The sequence below is a fragment of the Aquarana catesbeiana genome, linkage group LG04 (assembly GCF_042186555.1).
Source record: "Aquarana catesbeiana isolate 2022-GZ linkage group LG04, ASM4218655v1, whole genome shotgun sequence".
NCBI lineage: Eukaryota > Metazoa > Chordata > Amphibia > Anura > Ranidae > Aquarana > Aquarana catesbeiana.
Genome location: NC_133327.1, coordinates 420,298,044 through 420,317,498, shown reverse-complemented (window position 1 = coordinate 420,317,498; position 19,455 = coordinate 420,298,044). Strand labels below are relative to the sequence as shown.

The following is a 19,455-nucleotide window of genomic DNA, read 5'->3' as shown; positions in this document are numbered from 1 at the left end:
GGAGGCCTGTAGTTGTGAACGCATCGTATGAGGAACATTGAGGGGGAGGATCTCAGACTTACTATAGTTAATTTTGAAATTTGATAAAGAACAGAATCTCTTTAATTCAGACATGATGTTAGGTAGGGAGATCAGTGGGTCCGTAACATAGAAAAGGACGTCGTCTGCGTAAGCCGATAATTTATGCTCCGTCGTTCCCACCGTGAGCCCCTTAATATTAGGATTTGCCCTAATTATGTTGAGAAGTGGTTCTAGAGTGAGGGCAAAAATCAGGGGGGACAGAGGGCACCCCTGCCGTGTACCGTTTCGAATAGGGAAAGGGTTGGAAAGCGTTCCGTTTACTTTAACCCGCGCTTCGGGGGAACTATATAATGACCCTATCCATTGAAGCATGTTGTTTCCCAAGCCCAATCGAGAGAGCACCGCCTGCAGGTAGGCCCAGTCCACCCTGTCGAAGGCCTTCTCAGCGTCCATGGATAAAAGGAGACAGGGTGCACTGGGCCGTCGCAAGTTCGCCCAGTGTATCAGTTGTATGGCTCGATTGGAATTGTCCCTAGCCTCCCTACCCGTTATAAAACCCGTTTGATCTGTATGAATCACCGACGGGAGGACAGGTTTGAGGCGATTAGCCAACACTTTCGCGAAAATCTTAAGATCAGTGTTCAGCAGTGAAATCGGCCTATAGCTGCTAGGAATGGAGGGGTCTTTACCCTCCTTTGGAAGGACGGTGATGTGCGCCATCAACGCATCCCTCGGGAGGGCAATGCCCGAAGCTAGAGCATTGAAATATGTGCACATTCGAGTAGCCAGGAGGTGGGAAAATTTACGGTAATAAGCATTAGTTAGTCCATCAGGACCAGGGCTTTTCCCTTGCGGGAGATCCTTAATGATTGCTTCTATTTCCTCTACCGCTATAGGCCTGTCAAGCTGATCACTGATTTGTTGCGATAGTTGTGGTGTTAGTGCCTCCTCCAAATATTGCGCAATACAGGCCGCCTTCTGAGAGGGCGTATGTCCTGCAAGTGTGGCCGGGAGTTGATAGAGTTGAGCATAATAATCGCGAAAGGCATCTGCAATTTTAGAGGATAGTACAGTTTGGGATCCCGAGGGCGTTTGAATTTTATGGACATGTCCGGATGTGCGTTGCCGTTTCAGAGCTCTGGCCAATAATCTGCCACACTTATTTCCAAACTCATAGAATTTATGCGAGACATACCGGAGTCTGTCACGGGTTCGTTTTTCCAGTAGATCTGAGAGCTGTGCCCTGAGGGCTGTTAATTTTTCGTATAGGGGAGGGGTCATTTGTCGCTTGTGTTTAAGTTCTGCTGTACGCAGTTGTGTCAGCAAGGATTGGAGTTCCCCACAGCGTGCCTTTTTGAGCCTAGCTCCTTGGGCAATAAATTCACCTCGTATCACAGTTTTATGTCCCTCCCAAACATATGCTACCCCAGTTTCTCCCGTCGCATTCTCTTTGAAATACAGAGAGATAGCCTCTGTCACCTGAGCTAGCGCCACTGCATCGTCTAATAGGTTTTCGTTCAGACGCCAAGTCCATTGGCGAACCTCTGAAGACAAAGGTGCCAGGGAGATGGAAATGGGTGCATGATCGGAAATCGTCATAGATCCGATCGACGAGCCAGAGAGTGATTCCAAAAGGCATTGATCTACCAATAAAAGGTCTATCCGCGTGTAAACTTTATGTGTAGCAGAATAGTAGCTGAAATCCTTTACAGTAGGATACAGTCACTCTTCAGCAGTCGATCAGATGACTAGCGTGTAAGGTTTTACGGAAACGCTTAAGAAACGCGAATGAGTGAGTAGAGTGGCCTGAAGAGGCGTCTAACTGTGGGTCAGGGCTCACATTAAAGTCCCCTCCCACAATGAGACGCCCCTCGCGAAATTCGGAAAGGGAATCCAGAACCCTCTCCAAAAAATCCAACTGCCTAGAGTTAGGAGCGTACAGCGCCACAATTGTAAATTTCTGATTGTACATAGTGCCTTTCAGAAAAACAAATCTGCCTTCAGGCAGAGACCAAGACGTGAAAGGAAATGAGGTAAATCTGACTTGTTCCGCAAATGACTTGTTGGCCATCTTTTGTGACGGAAAGGGGAATCCCCAGCGGTATACCAAGTGTGCTTCCTGCAGAACTGCCAACAGAGGCTTCAAGGCCCTGCACTGCATCAGCGTGCGTCTGGATAAGTCCGGAAATAAGGACACTTGTGCTCCATCAAAATCCACATGGCGTATACCTCTAACATGAAACATGATGCGCTCCTTCACAGTATATTTATGCAGTTTGCAGATAATGTCCCGGGGTTTATCAGGGTCCTCTGAGGGAGGCCTAAGTGCCCTGTGCGCATGATCGATCTCTATGTGGTCGGGAGCTTCTCTTCCCAGGATCTGGGTGAACAGGCCCTGAAGTGAGGGGATTATGTCCCTAGGGCCTGTGGCTTCTGGCAGGCCTCTAATGCGAATATTGACCCTGCGACTTCTATTCTCCACATCATCAAGTTGATCGAGCAAAGAGTCAATCCTTTGATCCTGCATTTTACTATGTGCTTGCAGAGCCTGTAGGGAAGGGTTAATGTCCTCCACTGTCGCCTCTAGGGCCTCCACCCTACCTCCTATGTGGGCAGTGTCAGCTTGTAAATCCTCAATGTCCTTCCTAAAGGCCTTCTCCATGCGGGCCATGAATCCTTCAAGGTCTGCCAAGGTAGGGAGGGCAAGGATATGGGACCTGAGGTCACCATCATCTTGGGCTATGTGAGGGCCTCTGAGTCCTGGGGCTGTGCGTTGGGAGAGTCCAGAGCTGGGGGAGGGAGAGGCAGCAGAGTGCGCCGGGAAAGCGTGCAGCGGCGTGTGGTCATGGTTCTTCCCTGCATCCCTCCTACCCGGGCTACTGAATGGGCTCCCTCTTGAGTCCGGAGAGGATGGGAGAGGGGGGGATGCCGGTGGATGGCGCGGTGACATGGCTGGGGATGTCTCGTGTGCGGCCTGTGAAGACTCACCCGGCGCCATCTTGGATTCTGCTCCCGGCCGTCTTCCTCCGCGAAAAAAGGCTTCGAGAGAGCTGGAACGAAGCCGTGGGGTTCTCCGGGGCTGCGGGGATTGCTTCCTGCGTGTCGGCATCTCACAGAGCCGGCGTCTGGGTCACTTTGTGCTGCTGCAGAGAGCGATGTGTGGAGCGGGTCAGACGGAGCTCAGCTCACACACGTCCGCTCTGTTCCATGTCTCGGCCACGCCCCCCCTCTTAATTTATTTTGAGCATGCGTGGCACTTTGTGCGTTGGAATTGTCCACACATGGTCGGAATTTACGCGAATGGATTTTGTTGTCGGAAAATTTTATAGCCTGCTCTCAAACTTTGTGTTTCAGAAATTCCGATGGAAAAAGTCTGATGGAGCCCACACACGGTCGGAATTTCCGACAACAAGCTCCGATCGCACATATTCCGTCAGAAAGTCCGACCGTGTGTACAGGGCATTAAGGCGTCAGCATACCAAAACATTTTGTTCCAGCATGGCTGCGCACAAAGCAAGGTCTATAAAGACACGGATGAGAGAGTTTGGGGTGGAGGAACTTGACTGGCCTGCACAGAGTCCTGGCTTCAACCTGACAGAACATCTTTGGGGTTAATTAGAGCAAAGACTTCGAGCCATGGCCTTCTTATCCAACATGAGCTCCTGGCCTCCCAAATGCGCTTCTGGAAGAATGGTCAAACATTCCCATAGACACACTCCTAGACCTTGTGGACAGCCTTCCCAGAAGAGTTGAAGCTGTTATAGCTGCAAAGGGTGGGCCAACTCAATATTGAACCCTACATATGCCATTAAAGTTTATGTGTGTGTAAAGGCAGGTGTCCCAATACTTTTGGTAATATAGTGTATGTATATTATAGAGCACATAAGGAAACTTTTTTTTTTTTTCAGTTGATTTTTTGCTGTACCAACTTGCAAGTGTATCCTTTTTAATTGTATTTGTAGGGATAAGTAACAAGTAGTTGTCAGGATGCAAACTTACTTTGACTCGTCTAATAGCATAATTATGTCCATGTAGTTCAAAGACGGGCTGCCTTATTGTCCTTATATCCCATCCTTTCAGACTGCAATCAACAGCACCAGTCACAAGAAGGTTCTGGGGGGGAGGAAAACAAGAGTAAATTACTGTACAGAACTCACATATGGAACAAGGAAAATGCTCACTAACAGGCATTTTTATGAAAGCTTGTTTATAAACTATGCTTGTTCTGTTCTGCACCGTTCGGAACAGGATCAAATGGTAGCATAAATGTGCAGGGACCCATCAGCACTGGAGGATTCCTAACACCCAGTAGGCATACAACACCTCAATCTGTGCACTTCACCCTACAATTCCTCTCTCCCCTCTGTGCTGTCCTTTGTTTGAGAACACCTTTTGTTTCCTGTCGGCAGTAGAAAATTCACCTTTACACTTTCAGGCTCCTGCAACACATACTGCACTTTTCTACTCTCATCTTCAGTGAGCCCCACTCTCCCACACATTCTCTTTTGCAGTGTTAAAGCAGAACTAAACTTAATCTGTACACCACAAATTGAAAACGCTATTTAATTAATTTGTAATGTTCAAAGCAAGCTTACCTATCCATCTACGTCTTCATGCTTTATTTTTTTGAGAAATCACTTTGAAAAACATCCCCCTTCCAAAATTTAAAGCTGCAGCCATCTTGAGTAAGGGCAGATAATTCATGCAGCATTTACTTTCTGGAATCCATCTGCCCTTACCTTAGGCATGCAGGCAGAATGATGTGCTTAGCTGAGAAAGCCCCTCCTCTCCTCTGGCTTACAACACCACTTATTAATTTTGTGGTTGCTAGAACAGCATGGAAGAATTACAACTCCTGCCCGTAGCCTCCCTGGCGGTTTTCCCGAGTGTGGCTCGGGGTTAAAATTCAGTACCATTAGCGGTAACCCCGAGCCACACTCGGGATCGCATTGCAGGATCCTGGGGCGGCGTTACTTACCTTGTCCCTGGGATCCTGCGATGTCACCCGCAGTGTCCGAGGGCTCCGTCCTCCTCCGAAGCCTCTCCGTGCCAGGCTCCGTTCCCTGCGAGCAGCGCGACGCACGGGGGCGGAGCCTGGCGGCAAATTCAAAAAAATGTAAAAATCATAACACATACAGTACTGTAATCTTACAGATTACAGTACTGTATGAAATGATTTCACATCCCTTTTGTCCCCAGTGCTTTGTCCCATGCCCTGCATGCAGTTTTACATGATATACACTGTTCTTTCTGCCTGGAAACTGGAGATTGTCCATAGCAACCAAAAAGTGTCCCTTTACGTCAAAAGTGGCTTTAGACCAGCTAGAAAACAGCGATAGTAAATTAGAACACTTGCAGAATTGAGCGATAGTGAATTGTGGGGAAATTTATTTTATTACTATTTTTTTTTTAATTATTTATTTTTATTTATTATATTATAATTTATGTTTTTGTATTTCAAACTTTATCATACCCGGGATATCTACTAGACTCTGGTTTGGACAGATTTAAGTGTGTTATTGTTAAGATTTACAGACCTACAATATAAAACACCAAATTTCCATGCAAAATAATGGTACCGCTTTCAGCACCTAAAATCCGAAATAATCATACCGCCAGGGAGGTTAATGAAGCAAGGAAAATATCTCACTTCCAGTTAAACAGGCAAACGACGTGAAGATATTTCAATGTTCACAAATTTGCTCAATGCATACAAGAGAGCACACTATTGTCAGATGTTTACTTTCTCCGTACCTTGGGCTGACCATAAACTATACAGTCTGACAGTCTGTACAATCTCCTTTAGATCAACTATGTAGTGCAAGAGCCTGCCTTGATACTAACTGAATTGATTGAAATGGTTTGTCTCTAAATTACATACAGTGCATCCGGAAAGTATTCACAGCGCTTCACTTTTTCCACATTTTATTATGTTACAGCCTTATTCCAAAATGGATTAAATTCATTTTTTTCCTCAAAATTCAAAAAAACAATATCCCATAATGGCAATGTGAAAGAAGTTTGTTTGATATATGTGCAAATTCATTAAAACTAAAAAACTAAAAAAATCCCATGTACATACAATAATTATTCACAGCCTTTGCTCAATACTTTGTTGAAGCACCTTTGGCACCAATTACAGCCTCAACTCTTTTTGAGTATGATGCTACAAGCTTGGCACACCCAATTTTGGGCAGTTTCTCCCATTCTTCTTTACAGGACCTCTTAAGTTCCAGGATAGATGGGGAGCGTCGGTGCACAGCCATTTTCAGATCTCTCTAGAGATGTTCAATCGGGATCAAGTCTGGGCCACTCAAGGACATTCACAGAGTTGTCCCGTAGCCACTCCTTTGTCATCTTGGCTGTGCTTAGGGTCGTTGTCCTGTTGGAAGATGAACCGTCGCCCCAGTCTGAGGTCCAGAGCGCTCTGGAGCCGGTGCCTCTGACATCAAGGATGTCTCTGTACATTGCTGCATTCATCTTTCTCTCGATCCTGACTAGTCTCCCAGTTCCTGCCGCTGAAAAACATCCCAACAGCATGATGCTGCCACCACTATGCTTCACTGTAGAGATGGTATTGGCCAGGTGATGAGCGGTTTCCTCCAGACATGACGCTTGCCATTCAGGCCAAAGAGTTCAATCTTTGTTTTATCAGACCAGATACATGACCTTATAAAGAAAGGTATGTGGCTTTCCAAATCATGTCCAATCAACTAAACTTACCGCAGGTGGACTCCAACCAAGTTGTAGAAACATCTCAAGGATGATCAGTGGTAACAGTATGCACCTGAGCTCAATTTTGAGTGTCATGTAAAGGCTGTGAATACTTATTTGCATGTGTTTTTTTGTTTGTTTTCTAAATAAATTTAAAGATTTCAAACAAACTTCTTTCACGTTGTCATTATGGGGTATTCATTGTTTGTAGAGTTTTGAGAAAAAAAAATGAATTCAATCTATTTTGGAATAAGGCTGTAACATACCAAAATGTGGAAAAAGTGAAGCGCTGTGAATACTTTCCAGATGCACAGTAACTATAGTACATTTAAAAGAAACTGTACAATCAGACTGCATAGTGCATGGCCAGTTTAACCACTTCAGTTCTGGAAGATTTTACTCCATTCATAACCAGGCCATTTTTTGCTATTTGGCACTGCGCTGCTTTAACTCGCATAACTTTGTTCACACAAATATAGCTTTGTTTTGGTGGTATTTGATCACCACTGGGTTATTTATTTTTTGCGATATAAATGAAAAAAAGACCAAAAATGTTGAGGAAAAAAAAGAAAACAATATTTTTTACTTTCTGCTCTAAAACATATCCAAGAAAAAAATGTAATTTCTTCATAAATGTTGGCAAAAATGTATACTGCTACACGTTTTTGATTAAAAAAAAATTCCAATAAGTGTATATTGATTGGTTTGCATGAAAGTTATAGAGCCTACAAACTATGGTATATATACTGGGATTTTAATTGTTTTATATATGCTGCAGGGAATCTGACACCAATTGACGCTGGGGGAACTGACTAATTGCCACTGACGTCACCAATGACATTAAAGCAGAGCTCCATCCAAAAGGGGAAGCTCCGCCAGTTTTCACCCTCCCACCCTCTCCTGCCACATTTGGCAATTTCGAGGGGTGGGGGGGTGTTTTGACAGGTACCAGCTGCCACTTTTGGGTAAGATCGCTGCTCGATAATCTACGACATTTCCGGCCCCTCCTCCTCCCCCCCCCCCCGCTGCCTTCTGGGACACACAGAGATCCCAGAAGATGGCGTGATCATTCAGAAAGGGCAGCACGACTCGTGCATGTGCAGTAGGAAACAGGCTGTGAAACTGCAATTCTACAGATACAAATTCTGGATGGACCCTCTGCACACTGCTAGTTGCTTTCCCCCACATTGTGTTTCTATGCCCCAGGTTGGCATGGTATCCACCGTAGCATTAGCAGTGGCAAGGCAGTTTAGGACTGACCCGAAGAGGGATTACTTTGACGCAGTTGGCAGGCTTAAAACATGTAATGCAATATATGTGAACTAAATATTCTGTTTTTCATTGCATAGTTTGCTTGGAAAGGTTGTAGCAGTGTGCAGAGGGTCCCTCCAGAATTTGTAGTGTTAATATGTGGTCACACTCCTTTAGCACCTGGGAGTTTAAATACAAGCTCTTGGGATCTGAGCACAGGTATATGTTTTCTCTGTCACTACAGATGCCGGCGCCTGCACCCGTAGATGATTGACAAATCAGCTAGTAGTGCTGACATTGTGGGATACCTGGACAGGTAAATTTCCTTGTATTAAAAGTCAGCATTTGTAGCTGCAGACTTATGGCTATACATACATGACATTCCATACAGGATCCTAGCACCTATTCTGAGCGTCCTTAATGGGAATCTATTAGCCCGTGTCTGATTTTTTTGCAAATTTGATTCCTTGGTCCTTCAATGCCTCCTGTGGTTACCTGCAGTCCGTTGTCTGGTCACATGGTGTCTGTTTAACTCCCTGAACAATCATTAACTGCAAACGCTATATTCTGGGACGGTTCTGTTACTCAAGTGGACAGCATCCCCTGAGGAAGCCCCATCTATAGGACAAAACATGTTGGAAACTATGCTACCTTGCTGTACCCACAAGGAGTGTATTGTACAAGTCTATTGTAATGTAGCTTTTATGGAGTACTTAACTTTTTAATGGTTATTAATAATACTTATATATTTTCTGAAATCTTTATGGACTTATTGAACATGCACCTAACAAATCCCATAATCCCCGATTACACAATATAATCCAGGGATGTGGTGCTATACTGTTGGTATATTGTCCATAGGCTGAACTATTGCTCATTAAAAATAAGTGTCTATACTCTTTAAAATTCAGCAACACCCTGCTCTGCACATGCTCCCTTGCTCTCCATTTTTAGGCACTGCCGGCTTTGTAGAGGCTGATCTGCTGAAAGCCTTATGGCTCTGTTCACACTAGTGCAGGCAGTGCGGCCCGTGTTTGCTCGGGCACAGCAGCCGATGTGCCGAATGAACCGCAGTAAAAAGGTGCATAAAAACGCAGGCGCAGGGAAACCGCATGGTCTCCTATTCAGAATGAACGGCAGCCCTGTGCCTCTCACAAGAGCAGCGCGATGCAGGTGTGGGAATTGATGTGATTCCTGCACACGCAACTGGGATGCAGTGCGAGCTAGTGTAAACCTAGCCTCAAGCGAAATTGAACCTCCCTATCCTTTACTTCACTTTACTGATGATTTGCATACTGAGTAAATAGCGTGGGGTTTGTTAATTAAAGCTGGAGAGTGCAAAATTAGGCTCACTTCTGCATAGAAACCAATCAGCTTCCAGGTTTTATCACCAAAGCTTAATTGAACAAGCTGAGGTTAGAAGCTGATTGGTTTCTATACAGAAGTGAGCCTGATTTTGCACTCACCAGCTTTAGTAAATAAACCCCATGTGTTCTCGGGATGGGGTTCTGCAAATCACAGGACAGCAACTGTCAGAATTCAGGAGGCCTCTCATCTCTGATTCTGTCCTCCAGAGGTGTCCTCACACAAAGTAAATAAAGCTATATAAAACTGTTTAATGATAAATAAACTTCAAAGCTTATCATTTGTTTTAACAATTAACTCTCAAAATAAAGTTACAATTAATTTTACCTGTCAAAATAATTACAATTTTATTCAGCAATTCTTGTGATTCATCCAAAATTAGCACACTGCATAGCCAAGAGAGTGACATTCTATTTCTCTAAACCACATTAATTAGGTCATATCCCTCTTCTTTCTCTTCCTGTAAGCAAGCTATCAATTCTTGACATACAGTACATGAAATGGCAGGACTGTAAAACGAGGGACTGCCTGATTAACCCATAGTGTTGGCCTTCCCTCTCTAAAATAAAAGTATTAATTTATAGCATAACAAATTCATTTAAAGCAGCTCACTTGCCAATTCTCCAGCTAAAATTTCTTTGGAAACCAGAGGCTTTTAAGAGTCTATTAAGGGTGCACAGGCGCCGCCTCCCCATTGCCGCCCCCACCCCCTATTCATGCGGGTATTTTTTTTAAGCACCTGATTAGAGCCAGAGGCTCTAATAGGCTTCAAAATAGGGTGGGCTCCGGACACAGAGCATTGCGCTTGGAGCCCACCCAGGTAGGTTAGAATAGCTAATGAATATGATTTGTTTGATTTTATTGGGCTATTATTCTTTTTCTCCTAATTTTTATCTGTTTAGGAAAAATCAGCGAGCAGCTCACCCACCTACCTTCATCCTGAGGAAGCAGGCATTGATCCCTGCGAAACACATTGAGGAATAATGTTTATAACTAGAAGTGGACACTATTTCTATTGAGGTGATTTATTACCCCATGTTAGAAATGACCAATGTATCATACATGTGCATGGTACAATGTGGGGGTGCTGTTTAAGTAATTTTGTTTCTTTTATACTATGAATTTCTAGTCCAGCCTCTGTCTAGTTTTAATTTTTTTGTACTAATAAAATTCTAAAGGGAGTGTATTTCCTCCCTATTTTTAATCATTTAATCTGGTTTTTAGATTCAAAAACATAAAAGTCATTATTAAATGAAACGGTTACTCCATTGCTTACATATATTTGGATCCCACTTCCTAGCTTAGTGAGGAACTGGTGACATAGCCTTGGCCTCACATATGCCTCTTTGGAAGGCTATGATACCAGTGCCTTTCAGGAAGATCGTGTCAGGACACAGAGATTTCGCGAGATCTCAGGGAATGCTTTTTTTCCCTCAAGTGGAGGCATGGAGGCAGTGAAAGGGAAACAAATTCCTCTGCACCTACTAATAATGGTCTCCAGGAGAGGAGTGTGAGGTATACAAAAGGAAAAAAATTTCAGTTAAATGAAAGCCTGCTGGGAAGGGTAAAAAAATCTTGGTAGATTGTTGTTTCAAAATGTTTTTAAAGTTGCCTTTACTTTGTTTTTAGGATAGTAATGAGATTTCATTTTAAAGATTGTTTTGTATCTTCTCCTAGGGTCACTGCAGCATAAAGTAATTTATTATAACCTGAAACATGGCCAAATGTAATTAAAACGGTAATGTAAAATCATGAGAGACACAAACTAATTAATATAAAACAAGAGAAATTTGTTAGAGGTGTTTTAAAGTTAGGCTGACATAGTATATGCAAATGTCTGAGGACTGAGCCCATTGTACACAGCTTAATTCAGGGGCAATTATAGGCTTTAGTCTACCCTAATAAAGACTGTAGTTGTCATGATTAAAAAATGACATTATTCTCAGAGGGGAGCACTTACTGAAGGACGCATGGATTTGTTTTCTGAGCTGAATATCAAATGAGTTAAGCAGTAAATTTGCATTTGCTTCTGCAGTGTCTGCAGCACACACAGTATTTACTTAAAAGCGCATTTAAGGTTTAAAATTGGGAGGATAAAAAATATGCAGAGGCATAAAGATTACATAAAGTTTAGCCCAAGTTAAGCACCTTTTACAGCATTATACATATTTATCACATATTTAAAAACATAACTGACATTTCTGGCAATGAAAGCCAAAATTAATGTTCCATTTTGTTCAAAGTGATCTTCAAAGCTTTTTTTAAAGAGACAAATGTACACGTGAAATGTGAATGTGTATGTATTACTGTATAACAGAGATGTACTGAACATTTTTATTTTTTGTTATTTTGTACAGACATACAGTGGATATAAAAGTCCACACACCCCTGGTAAAATTTCAGGTTTTTGTTAAGTAAAAAAATGAGACAAAAATAAATCATTTCAGAACTTTTTCCACCTTTAATGTCACCTATAAACTGTACAACTCAGTTGAACAACAAAATATTTTAGGTGGAGGGAAGTAAAAATAAAAAAATTAAATAATATGGTTGCATACGTGTGCACACCCTTAAACTAATACTTTGTTGAAGCATCTTTTGATTTTATTGGGTATTTTTATCAGTCTTTTTGGGTATGAGTCTATCAGCATGGCACAACTTGACTTGCCCATTCTTCTTTGCAAAAAAACTCCAAATCTGTCAGATTGCAAGGGCATCTCTTGTGCATAGCCCTCTTCAGATTACCCCACAGATTCTCAATCGGATTCAGATCTGGGCTCTGGCTGGGCCATTCCAAAACTTTTTTTTTTTTTTTAACATAAAGTTTATTTATTTTCAAATAAAACAAAGAACAAAAGAGTGGTACATTCTCGACATTCCACAAAGGTAGTATAAATGGGCAAATACATAAAGAAGAAGCCGTAGTTAAGGTTAGTGGAAGAAACACAGATTCAGAGTATACTTCACAGAGGTCACATAGGGGAAGATGGGCATGCATGTAAGTAAAGCTGTGGACAGAAAAGGTTGGGACGTAGCTAAAAGAGGAATCGATGTCCTTAATGAAGACAGTGATTACTCCGTTCCATGTAGAAAATCGGATAGAGGGAAGAATGGGGAGGGGGGGGCACAATTAGAGAGCACTTAACCAAATCCAATGTTACTCAAATCCCGTCTCCAAACCCTACTTCAGAGTCAGCTGCCTCTCACGAATCCACACCGCCCATATCTTATCAAATTTTTTTGGGCAGTTGCGTCCCATATAGGTAAGTTTATACAGGGGCAAGACCACATTCACCAAGGTTCTCCATTGATGCACCGTCGGAGGGCTTGTTACATTTTAGGAGGAACTCTTTCCTGGCATAAAAAGCTGCATAGAATAGGAAGAGTTTTTTGGATTGGGGGGCCTCCAGTGTGTCAACAATACCCAGTAGTAATGGTATCGGATCACATGGGACTCGTAATTTACCTGTGGAGTTGATGTCGTTAACCACCCCTCTCCAAAAAACTTGCAGTTGCTGGCAGGACCAGACAAAAAGGAGCCAACCTCCGAAGTGCATTTAGGGCAGACTGAACTCCTGTCAGGGTAGATTCTGGTTAACCGCTCCGGGGAGTAGTATGCCAGGTGTATAAACTTAAGTTGGGTGAACCTATCTCTCGCAGAAATCATGAAGGGGAGGTATTGCTGGATACCCTCTTCCCAACCATTGTCGGTGAGCATAGGTATGTCCGCCTGTCACACCAAAAACAGCCGTGAAACTTTAGAGGTGTCTAGTCTGGTGAATATGGAGTAGAGAACTGATAGAGGTTTGAGTTCATCCGACAGACCCAACATGCGTTCAATACCGTTAACCTCCAATATTATAGAATGGGGGAATTGGGTCCGATAGGCATGTCGAAGTTGTAAGTATCTAAAGAACATATAGTTAGGCATGTTTCGGTCACTTTTTAGAGCATAAAATGTGCGTAATCCATCCGGAGAGATAATATCTGCCAGCGTTTTGATGCCATATCGGGCCCATATCACAGGGTCCGGGATGGACTGGAAATGCGGCAGTCTCGGGTTCCCCCATAGCGGAGTGTTTGGAGAACAGCTATTAGATTTCTCCACCTTGGCCCATACCGTCTCCCAGACCTGAAGCTTAGAGGGATATTTATCCTTGAACTGGACCTATCGATATTCCACAAACCGGCGGGGAGGAGCACAAAAGGATCAACATCGGCTCCATTGCTAGCGCAAAAAGCGCTGAGGAGAGTGGGCTCCCCTGCCTAGTACCCCAATGGAGACAGAAGGGTGATGAGAGGATCGAACCAGTGCATATTTTAGCACATGGGGACTTACACAGGGCCTTCACCCATGAGATAAATTTGGGGCCGAAGCCAAAGGGAAGCAGGACCTCTCACAGGTAATTCCATTCTACCGAATCAAATGCTTTTTCAGTATCTAGGGAGGCCACTGCATCGGATTGGGTGAGATAGTCTTTAGAGCCCAGGACTGTGTACAACCTCTGGAGATTTATATTCATGCCCTTGCCCAGCATAAATCCGGTTTGATCTTCATGTATCAGGGTGAGGATAACCTCATTAAGTCTCCTAGCTAGGATCCAAGTAAGAATCTTAGCATTAGCATTGAGTTAGGAAATAGGGCAATAGGAAGTACACAGCTCTGAGTCCTTACCCGGTTTAGGTATGACCACTATGATCGCATCAGCCATAGAAGCCAGGAGAGTCCCTTCTTTTAAAGTCTTGACTACCATCTCATGTAGTTTAGGTGTCAGCTGCTCTCCGTATTGTTTGTAAAATTCCGGAGGGTTGCAATCCACTCCCGGAGTCTTCCCTGCCTGCAGTTCACCCAGAGCTTGTTGAAACTCTTCCAGAGTAATTGTACTGTCAAGACGTTCACGAGCCTTAGCGGTAAGAGTGGGAAAAGCGATCTGTTCAAGGAAAGAGTCTAATTCCTCCCCACAGTAGTTGACTTTAGAGGAATATAGGCCACTGTAGTAGGAACCAAAACGGGCATTGATGGCCATCGGGTCAACCACAGAGACAACGTTGGCATCACGTATGTGAGCAAAGGAGGCTATTGGTTGCTGCTCTCTAGCCAGCCAGGCCAAGAGCCGTCCGGTTTTCTCCCCCTGTTCAAAAATGCGCTGCAATTGCGCCAGTTGTCGTTTCTTAGCTTTTGCCACCCGGAGAAGCATCACTTCCCAGTAAACAACTTGCATATCAAGGTAAGTGATCAGGTTTTTGGATAGGACATATTGGGATTCAAGAGCCTGCGCTTTAGCCTCAGCCTTTTCAATGGTGATAGCAGCATTTTGTCAGGCTCGAGAGATGGAGGACTGGTAGCATCCCCTTAAAGGTATTCCAGACATTGTCTAGGGAAGTAGACCGGGTGTTTGTCAACCAGAATTCAGTTATGTATCTGGAGATCTCAACCTCTATTGTGGCATCCGAGATCCAGTAGCAGGACAGTCGCCACAGTCTCTCCTCCGATGGGGGTGTCTTGGTCTGTAAACTACAGAGCACAGGAGCGTAGTCTGATATGCCCCTTGGGAGTATAGTAACCTCACGGACCCGAGAGAGAAACCCACCACTGACATAAACCAAATCTATTCTTGACATTGCACGGTAGGACGTAGAATGACAGGTATAGACCCTATCTGTCGGATGCCCCCACCGCCAGACAACTGTCAGGCCGTATAGAGACGCCCACTGGGACAGAGGGGAGTCTGCACGAGCCCCCAGAGACAGCTTATCCAGAGACGGGTTTGGAGCCATATTGAAATTGCCAGCGATAATAAGATTATCGGTAGGATATACAGAGAGGAGAGGAGTCAGATATTTTAGGAGAGCAATCATAGCAGGTGGCACTATATATATATATATATATATATATATATAGGCCAAGGACCACCACAACTGTATCAATGACCTGACATGTAGCAACACATACCTACCCTCCGGGTCAATCTTAACATCCAGCAGTTTATAGGTTAGTGATCTATGAATTAAGACGCTAACTCCCTGGGCATATCCAGAGTACGTGGCATGATAGTAATGCCCCACCCAGGGTTTTTTTAATCCAAGAACTTTACTCCCTACCAGGTGGGTTTCTTGAGGTATGCACACATGGGGGGTATATTTTTTAATGTAGGCCATAACTAGAGGGCGCTTCACCTTGTCATTAAGTCCCCAGACATTCCAGGAGAGGACTCTTATAGGGGTAATAGAGGGAATATCAAAGTATATTTGCCAAGGGAACAGAGATGTAATGGACCCGGAGAGAGGCATGCATCACTCATCACATAAACATCTGTAGTGAAATCATTAGGCACTTATTGTTTAAGCAAGGCAATGACTAGGCTAGACCACCAGAGAAGACCACTGCAATGAACACAAATTAAAATAAAAAAAAATAACAAGAATCCCATAGCCCAAACTCCCCCCACCCCGCACGTCCGTTGGGGAACTTGAAGTGCCTAATCCCATAACCATACGCTAACAAATCCCAAACACTCCAGGAAATTCTCCTATGGGTGCAAGAAGAAAAGGCAGCAACCACTGAACACGGAGGAGGGTCTATTTGATCAGTTCAGACCTCAGGCAGCTGCCTTTAAACCTGAGTAATAGTAAAATAAAATGGGAGTAGCAGGGACTATGCAGTTGCAATAAAAAAAAAGGGAAAAAAAACACTTGGCAAAGGCTAAGGGCACAAACTTGATAGAATTTAACTAACAACGTATAACCAGAACCAGCATATCTCCAGAAAGAAAGTCTCCCTGTATAGCTACCGCTTCCCCTGGTTGGGTGAAGTCCTCTGGGTTGCTGCAATATCAGTAGGGAGGTCCTTTAGGGCCCAAGAGGGTCAATGATCGGGAACAGTAGATCCATTAGTTACAACAAAGCAAATACCAAAGAGATCACCGCCATGAGGATAGTTGGTAATCCTGATAGGCAGCAGTGGTACCAGGCGGCACAGTAAAACAGGTAATGCAGTCACAGTGTATATAAGATTTAAATCTGTGCTGAGTGGTAAGTGCAATACACCCCACGTGACGAGTTAAATCGTGGCGCTATTACTAATAGATCTTTTCCACCTCCTGTGGTGAAATACTAAAATCTAACGAACACCTCTTTACTGGTGCTTATCTACATATAGTGCAAATAAAAGTGTATAAATGTGTACAATAGATATATAATGAAAATATACTATTGATGAACCCACATCATAATAAAATATATATATGGACACCACAAAAACTAATACAAAACGTGACTCAGTGCCAATATTACTCAGATGCTAATATACTTCAATCCCCATGCAATGATTACCCAAAGATACCAACTCATTAGATGGCAATCCGTGAGTATCACCACATGCTTCTGTACATACATTAAAAGGTGAATTGGTAAATTATATAGTCTCTAAATAACACACAAATGTGCAACAAAAAAGTGTCCGTGATAGTGATCAAAAAGCAACTTAAATTGTGCAACAGCAAGTCCCTCTATTTTAGGAGTGTAGGTTCTTCTAATGCAATCTTCCACCACACCTCTGTGTTCAGTGACCACTCTCCCTATGGACAGCCACTCACCAGCTCCTCATGCCTCCACTTTCGTATGAGGCTAAAAGGCATAGATGACTGCTGCTACTGGCAAGGGTTAACTCATATCCATCCGGAGGATCGTTCCATATAGAATTAGAAAAATTCTCCCAATAGTGTAAAACACTTTAATGATTCACACTGCAAATTACACTTCAATGGTTCCACTCACATTGTGTATAAAATAAAATAACACAGCAAACTCCACAGCAATCTGTCCAATGTAATATTAACCAGCAGCTAAGATCAACCTCCTAGGGGGTATGCGGTCACGGTGGACCCTCTAAAAGCAAGCGTTCAAGAAGTGTCTCTCACCCTCTCCCCGCCTGCTTCCTGGATGGGTATAACCGTCTCCCCCGCTCGGTAAACCGTGCAGCTAGCTTTCTCCTGTCACTTGTACGTGGTGTTATCCTTCATACGGCCACGCCCCCGACATGTTTCGATACGCTTGTACCTTAATCATGGGATAGGCCGCTCTAGACATCCATCACTCCTTATATTCCCTCCTGTCGCCAATCGAATGAGGAGTCCCAGTGCGCATGCACACCTCTCTACTCTGCGCCTGCGCTTTACGAGTGTCCCCGTGAACGCAAACCCCCGCTGATCGTACCAACAGAACATGTCCTGCTGCTGTCTCTCCTAGAGCTGTTAAATCAATCTCTCCACTTCTATCCATCACTACTTACATAGCGATATCCTGGAATGGTGGATCATTCAACAGCGCTGTTTAACCCTGACATGTCATTTGTGAAACCGACACTATGCTTTACACACATTAAAGCGGTTTGTACATATAAAATCATATATTGACCTTAACACTTCAATACTTATCAGTATAGATGGGCTAAATATCCACACAATAAAATATATTGAAACAACCTCCTAAACATGGTTAAAATCAGGAAATCTATAAAATTTCAGACTGATTGTAATGTGTATAAATGAAAATATGGAAGTGGCTAAAATATAAAATACCATTAGAATCACCAAACCTAAACTCTTAGTAGAGGATGGTAATTATTCAATCCTAAAAAAATATATATAAAAAATATATATATATAAATATATATAAAAATATAAAAATTACTGCCGACTATTCTGTTACTATAATCACCAGTTAATCACTACGTTCTCATACCTTATTAATTATTCATAAACATCAAAGGCATAATAAAATATAAAAAATCTATAAAATAATGACCTTCCACTCATAGCAGCGTGAGCACATATGTGGAATAGGGAACTATGTAGTCTACCTACCTACAGAATCTGTCTAAAAATCATTTAAAAAACAGTTTAGGTCCAATTCAATGTTGAGGCCTCTCGGGGTTAAACTCTTAAAAGAGGAATATCCATTCCGTCTCTCTCCGTGACAGGTCTCTTACCCTGTTGGACCCCCTCCAGGACGGATAGACCACATCGATGCCACAGAATTGCAACAGCGAAGGGTCTTGTTGGTGTTTGACCTTAAAGTGCATGGATACGCTGTGATACTTATATCCGTTTTTTATGTTGGTAAGGTGTTCACTAATACGGACCTTCAACTGCCTTTTGGTCCTCCCAACGTAGTACAGGCCACAGGGACACCACATAAGGTATACCACATGTGTAGTGGTGCACGTACTAAATTCTTTAATCCCAAATCTTTCCCCTTCTCTGTTAGTGACACTCGTAATACCTCTGTTGTTGACCTTCACTGTTTTACAACAAATGCATTTCCTACAACAGAAAAAACCTTTGAAATTAAAGGATAGAGTTCTCGGTTTTGGTGGATCAAGAATCTTCTTTACTATCTGATCACCTATATTTGGGGCCTTCCTATAAATGAACTTTGGCCATGTTGGTAATATTCCTCCCAAGTGTTTATCTTTACAAAGTATATACCAATACTTTATATAAATGTTCTCAATCTCTCTGTACTGATAATGGAAACCAGAGATGAAGCTTAATTGATGTTGGGAATCTTCTCTTTGTGCTTCTTTTTCCTTCAGGCACTGTTCCCTGGGGATATTGGCTACCTCATGTACAATTTTAGTGAGATCTTCATTTTTGTACCCTTTCTGGTACAAAAATCTTTCTATTTATACACATTACAATCAGTCCGAAATTTGATAGATTTCCTGATTTTAACCATGTTTAGGAGGTTGTTTCAATATATTTTATTGTGTGGATATTTAGCCCATCTATACTGATAAGTATTGAAGTGTTAAGGTCAATATATGATTTTATATGTACAAACCGCTTTAATGTGTGTAAAGCATAGTGTCGGTTTCACAAATGACATGTCAAGGTTAAACAGCGCTGTTGAATGATCCACCATTCCAGGATATCGCTATGTAAGTAGTGATGGATAGAAGTGGAGAGATTGATTTAACAGCTCTAGGAGAGACAGCAGCAGGACATGTTCTGTTGTTACGATCAGCGGGGGTTTGCGTTCACGGGGACACTCGTAAAGCGCAGGCGCAGAGTAGAGAGGTGCGCATGCGCACTGGGACTCCTC

At 43.0% G+C, this 19,455-nt stretch overlaps 1 protein-coding gene across 4 annotated transcripts in view; it reads right to left on the bottom strand.

Moving 5' to 3' along the window:
• PEX7 (peroxisomal biogenesis factor 7) overlaps nt 1-19,455 on the bottom strand; it is a 504,207-nt gene that overhangs the window by 188,903 nt on the left and 295,849 nt on the right. For all 4 annotated transcript variants that reach the window (XM_073627348.1, XM_073627345.1, XM_073627347.1 and 1 more), the window contains exon 7: nt 4,021-4,134. In XM_073627348.1, coding sequence (XP_073483449.1) covers nt 4,021-4,134 — 114 coding nt within the window. The remainder of the gene's footprint in view (nt 1-4,020; nt 4,135-19,455) is intronic.